The sequence below is a fragment of the Porites lutea genome, chromosome 2 (genome assembly GCF_958299795.1).
Source record: "Porites lutea chromosome 2, jaPorLute2.1, whole genome shotgun sequence".
NCBI classification, from domain to species: Eukaryota; Metazoa; Cnidaria; class Anthozoa; order Scleractinia; family Poritidae; genus Porites; species Porites lutea.
In genome coordinates, this window is record NC_133202.1 from 30,279,490 (window position 1) to 30,288,123 (window position 8,634).

The 8,634-nt window shown below is 40.4% G+C and overlaps 1 protein-coding gene across 1 annotated transcript; it reads right to left on the reverse strand.

The window, feature by feature from the left end:
- Positions 1-283: 283 nt before the first annotated feature.
- Positions 284-3,590, reverse strand: LOC140926027 (probable bifunctional dTTP/UTP pyrophosphatase/methyltransferase protein). Its single transcript, XM_073375838.1, has 3 exons — positions 3,218-3,590; positions 1,328-1,606; positions 284-632 (listed from the first exon to the last, which is right to left on the reverse strand). The coding sequence occupies exons 1-3, from the start codon at positions 3,588-3,590 to the stop codon at positions 418-420; spliced, it is 867 nt and encodes a 288-aa protein (XP_073231939.1). The 3' UTR covers positions 284-417.
- Between the last annotated feature and the right edge of the window lie 5,044 nt (positions 3,591-8,634).

The following is an 8,634-nucleotide window of genomic DNA, read 5'->3' on the forward strand; positions in this document are numbered from 1 at the left end:
GAATGAGACCGTCTGAAACCTAACTGCTGATTATTCAAAAGTTTTTAGCTTCTAAGTATTCCGTTAGTTGTTACTATAAAATCTTTTTAAAAATTTGGTTGTTAATTAATTGGATAATTATCACATTTACATCGTCACATTTATTGTCAATTTGATAAGCACAAAAATTCCATTTTACTGACTCTCATTGATGCCACGCAAACCTGTTCAAAGTCACGCGTGCGTTTGATTCCATTCTCTCATTTTGTTCTCTAAATCGTGTCACTCAACACACCTCTCTTCATTTGTTTGTGTTAACACCTTATCAAATCAGAGTCAAAGGAAAAACAGCTTCATGTTACTTAAATGTAAAGTGTGCGTGATATACAGAAACTGCTAACTTTACGTATTAAACACAAAATGTTCCATTGACGCCTCTTACATCTTTCTACAGAAAATGGCATCTTTAGAGAAATAAACCTTTTTCGCTTGAACATCTACAAACCCGTGCTTTTCCAGGAGATGCTTGTATTCTGAAGCTGATCTCTCTTTTCCACCTGTTAACACCAACATATAAATGCTGTAAATCAGGGCGTGCAATGGACCACTTTTGTCTTCATCTAAAATCTGCTCGCAAATGAAAAGTCCTCCACCTAGAAGGTAAAAGAGTTAAGAAAAATAGCAGGTTTTTACCTTTTTATGGCAAAAGAGTATCCAGAATTTCAGACGATTACTTCGAGTCGTTTTTACTCTCTCAGCAACTAAGAGAGTAAAAACGACTTGAAATAATCGTCTGAAATTCAGGCTAGCAAGAGAGATGATTGCTCATACAATAATCTTATGTGCTATTTCTATATGCACTGTCAACCGTGTAGGCTCTATACTTGATCAAAACCCCCTTTGTTACCCAAGCACTTCTTGATCAGTCAGTTCGCGGGCTCATTTCATTTAAAGGCTAACGACCGTGAATTCAAAATTAAGTTCGTTTTGGTTACAATTCATGAGGGGAAAACACTGTAAAGCTGTTGCGGCGTTTCTTGTAAGTTTGGACTTTAATGTGGGTGTGTTAAGTGTTTTTGCCGTCACAAAGCGACGATTTTTGACCCTCGTGTGTAGGATTTCACTGCCATCGATCATTTACAGCTTTCCTGGTTGAACTGTTGATACCCTCTCAGTCTCTAATTAAACCAGAGACATAATGAACATCTTACTAACCTCGTTTTCTTGATCCGAACTGTAAGTAACGGAAACTAGTTTTTTCTGCTTGGTTTTTATTATGGCCCGCGGGGGCCTGCTTCGTGCCTGGATCCCTTAAAGAACGGTAAAACCTTCTTTCTATTAAAATTACCTGAGGGTAAGCACTTGTAGACGTTTGAAAGAATCAAGTCAACTTTATCCTCTGACCAGTCGTGGAGAACGTGAGACAACACATACAAATCGGCCTTTGGTATAGTTTCAGGTTTGAAGAAATCGCCGACCGCAAAGGACACATTGGCTTGATTTGGGCAAGCTTCCACTGATGGTCGGAAGTGATGGGCTAAACTCACGGCTGGCTCCAAGTCACAAACTGTTATCTTCATTTCAGGGTAGTGCTGACAGAAAGCATAGGCGAGAGTTCCCACAGCCCCTAGAGCAGAGAGAAATAGGGAATTTTAAATTTCCATTGCAGCAAACAGAGTCATAGATCGTTTACTGTTTCAGCACATTTACCACTAATTTTCCGAAAATCTTGCTTGGATATAGAATTTTTGTGTAAACCCAGCGAAAAGTTCCGGGAAGACACGTAGCTCGTGTTTTCCCTATCCGGAATGTTAAAAACGGTAGTTAACGCGTTAAGGCTTTTGTGGCTATTTTTCTGGTAAATAGGAGCAATTTACACAATTTCTCAACGGAATTTAAACAGAAGTCTTGAATTTTGCCTACAATTTGATGCAAACCCCTACGACTGGTTTTTCTGCGTAAATGGGCATGCGGACAGTTCCATACGACATGGACGCAAGCTTGTCCTCTAACTTGATTGGATAAATAAACAGATAAAATGAAATAAATAAACAGACCTTATAACAATAGTTTTTACATAGAGTTTCGTGTTACTGTTGTAAGGGGGCCTCGAGCGTAATTAAAATGGGACAGCAGTTACAAAGCTCATGCAAAGTTATTCAAGGAAAGGTATTCGAATGAGCTGAATTTGACGTCTTATTATTAAACCGGCTCCTGATTAAACCAAGTCGTGCTAGTTGAGAGACATAAGTATACGTCACTTTCAATATGGCAGCGTTTGTTTACATTTTACGCGCGCTAGTTTTAACACTGTTTCGGCAAAACTGACTTTAAAATCATCTTAATATTTAGTTAGATGACCCTTCATTTGAATTACATTGTCTAGACGGTCAGGTTTGGACTGGTAAAGGTTTTTTTATATAATAGGCAATTTGCACTAAGAGGTCATGTGACATCGTTTTTATGAAAATGAAAGTTATATGATTTTGCCTTCGAAAAGCGATTAGTGGGTCATATCTTAAACAACATAGTAGTGATTTGATTTTTCAAACCCGCACCATTTTCTTAAAATAAGTAAGTTCGTAGCTGGTCACGTGACCAAAATGTGATTTTTAAAATTATGAATTACCTCTTTCTGAACGCTAATTTTGCACTTAAACTTCAAGGAACGAACGTTTAACAAGATATAAGCAAAAAGTAGTTTTGGCCGCTATGTTGGAGGGCAAAAGTAAGCCCTCCCACATGGCGGCCAATCAGGCAAATCATACTACTTTGTTTAAAAATCAAAGTGCAAAAAATATCTCCCTTAAATGCGTTTCCTCTCAAATTTCGCGTGTAAGATAATTTTCACGCGCTCTGTCAATTTTTGGCATCAGCGAGATTCCAACTCCTTGTTTAAAGGATGCTTTGGTCACGTAACCTCTCAAAGCAAGTGGCCTATCCAATTCGATTTTCCGCCACACGCTCTGGATTTCACGCAGAAGATCATTTTTTGTAGCGACTTTTGTCAGTAGCTTTCTCTTCATGTAGAGCCAGATATTTTCTATTATATTTAAATCTGTTGATTTTGCTGGTCATTCCGTTGAGGTTACTTCGCTTTGATCTTTATAATTAGCCTCCCACGCAGACGTTCTCAGGGGTTCGTCACGCGTTCCTGCCCCACTAGTTAGTAGGGCAGGAACGCGTGGCGAACCCCTAAGAACGTCTGCGTGGGAGGCTATCGTGCGTTGGAATTTGCCGCTTCGGCGGTCATGAATAGCTATTCTGCGCGATGGCGCGATCATATCTAGATACGAATCTGGACTATCTTTGGTGAGAAATTTAGTGGCCATTTCAGAATTACTGTACAACCACTGGTCACCCTCTTTGGATTTTTCTAGCACTTCCATTGCCACAAGGGTGTCCATGAGACGTGTAGTGGCGTCAAGATCGGAGGACAATGCCTTTGTTATTTCGTCGGCCGATTGTTGTGCGGATGCGGTGCGCAGTTTGTCGAAGATTCCAAATTCACAAGCTGCAAAAAGCGCTTTAGACCGAAAAAACCCCTCTATTACCTTATAAAGCTTCTCTGGCATGGGAAAAGGAACTTGAACATTTTTTGTTTCGCTCATTTTGTCTTTTTTTTAGAAAATACTCGAGTTGTTATCCCGAACGTTATGTGTTTACACTGTGAACAGTTCCTAGACTCTTGTACAATTAAAGTTCAGTTCTCAGATCACGTGACGAGCTTTCCCCGCTACAATAACGCAATAATTTCCCTCAAGTATTCATCACAAAAACTGACGTGTCGAACGCCACGACCCCTTGGGCATAAATTACTTTGATAAACACTCTTTGTTACCACTAAATGAAAAGAAACGATTTAAAACAGTGTTCAAGTTCGGCCTTTGCAGTTACTCAAAATAGTAAAGACGTTTCTCTGCTGAAATATTAAATTAATGTTAATTTACTTCTTGCTGTTGATGCGATTCGTGCTTGGCGAGGCATGACAAAGCACTAGTAAGGAACGGACTGCCGTTAATTAATTAGAGAGTTTAACAATGTATACACACTGCTTAAAAAGGTGTCGTAAAGACTGAAAAACTGTCCAAAGGCTTAAACAACCTGTCGTTGCCTCTGTTTGCTTAAAGATACGTGATAATCTCTTCACTTCCATACTTTCACTCGGAACATCTGTCCACTTTTACTACTTACGTATGTCAGTCGGTTGGCCATAAGTTTGAGTTTGAGGTAAGCAGAAACCCGCATTGTGAACAGTATTCGCAGTTCCTGTATGGTGCTGGATAAAACCTCAAGATATGACTATTCAAATGAAAACTAGAAGTTTCGTAGCAGTACAAAGCAACAGTGTTTTAATATATAAACCACTCGATGTTGTAAAAATCAGTGCAACTTTCATTTCATAGTTCAATGTAGTTCACTGAACTATTAGTCATCCATCCTTAGTTGCTAAATAAATAAGTATGTAGGTGCAGCAAAAAAGTTAACATATTGAGTGATACTGTCCTGTTTTACTGCTTATTATGCTGTCAGCTCAAAGTGGTTCTTCGTAACAGGAAATTCGATTCGCACATACTCTAAAAAAAACCAGTCGACTTTCAAGTTGACGACTCAAGGACAGCAAGATTTCAACGGTGAAAAATGTGAGTCTCTCTCGACGACTTCTTCAGCGCTGACCAAGACTCTGTTGGACCAAACTCAGACTCTTGAACCCCATGAGAAACATCTGACCACGAGTTTTAATGAGACGAGGTAGTCGGAAATCAGCTCTCCGACGGGCAGAAAACCGTAATAAGGCATTCTATAGTTGCTATCTCTGCTAGATTCACTAAAAGGTTTTCCGTACTTTACTCATTAAACTGAGGGAGTATTCCGTAGTACAGCAGTTAGAGTACATGGTAAGCGAACTCAGTCTAGATATCTTTTGAAGCTTTTTGACTTTATTCAGTTCAAGCACTTTCTCCCCTGGTTCTTGCATTTGGTTAAACTAATTGTTCCGTGTCAAATACTTTCATGCCTTTGTTAGCACTCTCAACTATGTCTCTCTCATCGACGCAAACAATGACGAAAGAAGGTGAAGTTGGGATGGGGGTGAACTGGATAGAGCAACGAACTATAAGAAGCGCATCAACTCAAGATAAAGCGGGATCTTTACCACCAGCGTCATAGTTATACGACTTGAATCTAATTTGTACTTGCTGCAAAAATCGGTAAATAGCTGTCTTAATAGCTATCGCTTACCCATTTTTGCTACTTCGGTTAGATAATTATGTTCTCTTCCATATTTTCAGTTACTTATAAATCGTACTAGTGGCGGAGTTTATGTGAATTCTTGTAAATTTACACCTTGATTTTAGTAGGGCCTACCCCCAAAAGTGATTGACGTGCTAAAGTAGAGAAAATTCGGGTTATGACAGAATAATATTTGCTGTAGGAAAGTGAAAGTCAATAGCTAACCAAAATTAGTAAAAAAGAAAAACTGTTAGTAGTTAACTGATATTTGGCCAAAAAATTAGTCGTTAACTGAGAATTGGGTATCCCCATTAGCACCTCGTGATACCCCGCGTCACAAATTATGTGTGAAACAACCAGTTCCATTTATCTTTAATTCGTCACTCCCTTGAAAGTATATTTCTTCATATGTTCATATTTTAAAATTCTGTACTCTGTTTTACACTTAAAGAATTCATTGAAATCAATGCGCGTAAAATTTCGATGATCAAACGCTCAATCTACACACTCGATCAGCTCCACGACTCCGAACGACTACGCAGTTCCTAGACTCTTGTACAAAGTTCAGTTTTCAGATCACGTGACGAGTTTTCCCGCTACAATGACGCAATAATTTCCCAACACCCCGTGGGCGCCCTTTCAAAGGCCTCATTTAGAGAGAAAAGTTGTCTAATGGGAAAGAGGGTAAGCCTGCCAGTCTCCCAGTCAACTTAGGTTATGTTTACGCTATACCTAGCCTCCCACGCAAACGTTCTTAGGGGTTCGTCACGCGTTCCTACCCCACGAGGAAAGATTGCGTGACGAACCCCTAAGAACGTTTGCGTGGGAGGCTACACTATACCCGGATGGCTTTTCGCGGCGCCACGCAAAGCTATCCGTCATAGTGTGAACATCTATCCGATATGTGACTCTCCCCTTTAGAGATCGGCGCGGCGCCGCGCAGCTTTGCTCCGTCACAGAAATCGCGCCGCCACAACCGTTCCAGCGGGCGTTCCAGTAAGCTATTTGAGGTAGTGCAAGGCCACCTCCCAGATGTTCATGCATACGCAGACGATGACCAGTTATGTATGTCATTTAAGCCTGGTTCCAGTACGAGTGAATTGGAAGCGGTAACTACATCACAAAATTGCATTCTAGATATCAAGACTTGGATGACGGCTGACAAACTTAAGCTAAATGATGACAAAACGGCATAAATTGTAATAGGAACCCGCGCGCAGTTGGACAAGATAAGCATATCAGAGCTCGGTATTGATCACGTGAAAGTGGTCTGCAGTATACAACGTTCGGAACCTAGGGACGCGGTTCGACAACCATCTGAGCATGAAAACCGCCATCAACAAGACTTGTCAATCGGGACTTTACCATCTGCATAATATGGGGAGTATGAAAAGATTTCTTACCTTTGAAGATAGAAAGTCGATTGTTCAGGCAATAGTGATGTCGAGAATAGATTATTGCAATAGCCTATTGTATGGTGCTGCCGCTACGAACCTTAGCAAGCTCCAACGGGTGCAAAACGCGGCAGTCCGATTGGTGTGCTCATTGCCAAGACATGAACACGTCACATCGTCATTTATACGTCTTCCATGGCTGCCGATTAAGTTTAGAATCAATTTCAAGATTGCTATTCTCTGTTTCAAGTGCATTCATGGACACGCCCCCAATTATCTAAAAAGCATGGTCGCCATCAACACGACTTCGACATACAACCTCCGCTCAAGTACCAGTATCCAGTTGGAAGACCATTCTCGACGATCGAAGAAAACGCTTAGCGATCGAACCTTTTCCAATGCATCCGCAAAGATTTGGAACAGTCTCCCGCAATCATCACAGCAAACTTTCAACACCTTTAAGACATTGCTTAAAACTCAGTCTTTTAGAGAAGCCTTTAATTTAAAATTTCTTTTTAGTGTTTCATATAGTATACACCTTCGCATTTTATTGTAAATTCAAAATTGTAAATAGGTAACATAGTAATTTCGTATTCAATTTCAATATGTAAAGCGCATTTGATCATATACTCCTGTATGTTAATTTGCACTATATAAATATTAAATATTATTATTATTATTATTATTACTATTATTATTATTACTGTGTGTGAACAGAAACCCCCTTCCGGTATGAGTTTCATGGGGTCGGGTATAGTACCCGAGCCAAGAGCTAATAACGGCGTTAGCGCATGCTCTATCTTAAAAAGTGAATTTGTACTCTTTTTTATTACCAAATGACTTTGACAAATGTATGCGAACCGGCCAACTAAACTGGAATTCCTAGGGACCATATCTAAGTTCAGAAAGAGAAACAAAACTTTTGTCGTTGCCTGTTTACGTACTCCATTAGGGACCGGTCATTATTTATCGCCTGGAGGGGGGGAGGGGGGGGGGGACGAAGGATTTTTGTTGAGACAACGGAGCACCTACGTGATCCCCCCTTAAAGCATGCAGAGTGGGTTTGATCCCCACACATCATTTGACGGTGCAAGATTTCATGATCCTCCCTCTTCTATCCCAGTCACCACAAAAGCCAGTGTTAATATACATGTATCTAAGCAAGTGACATCCATATTAACACTTACGTCTCATGAACCTAGAACAACAACTTCACATATTTGGTCATCTGAAATGAGCTTAATTGTCTGTCAAGAGTTACTCTTATCATCCAAATCGTTGAAAACAAAGTCATTGTCGCTCTCTTCCTCCCCACTGTCGAATTCTTCCTCATATTCTTCATCTCCTGATTCCTCGTCACCTTCATCTTTGGCACCACACGATTCGTCTGTGCCACAGACTCTTTGATGAGTCGGTAATAATGACATCGAACAGCTTTTACTTTTACTTTACTTCCAACCGATAGTAGTCAGTCCGTGTATGTGTTGAGACAACACTTACAATTCAGCCTTTGGTATGGAGTCAGGGAGTCAGGGAGCTTTAGCAACGACGACGGTGACGGCAAAGAGGACGTCAAAAAAGCAATAGGTTTATTACGCAAAACAACAACTTTGCACGTGCATCACGCTTTTTTGTACATTTCTTTACCGTCCTTGCGCGACTACGACGTGAGAATGCCTAATTGCAAGTTTTATGGAGGACGTAAACAAGCGACGACGAATCTCTTTTTCTCTCTCTAAACTTGAGTGCGGTCCTCAAGAAATCAGTTGCAGGGAAATTCGCCTACACTTGCCATTTTCAGCAAATTGGAATAAACGCGACAAAGATTGAAAAAACGGGACTTCATTTTAAAACTGGCGTTTTCGCTGCAGTTGTCGTCGTCGATGCTAAAGCTGCTGATTGGCTTGATTTGGGCAAGCTTCAACTGATGGTCGGAAGTGATGAGCTAAAATCAAGGCTGACTCCAAGTCACAAACTATATTATCTTTATTTCAGGGTAATACTGACAGAAAGCATAGCCAAGAGTCAT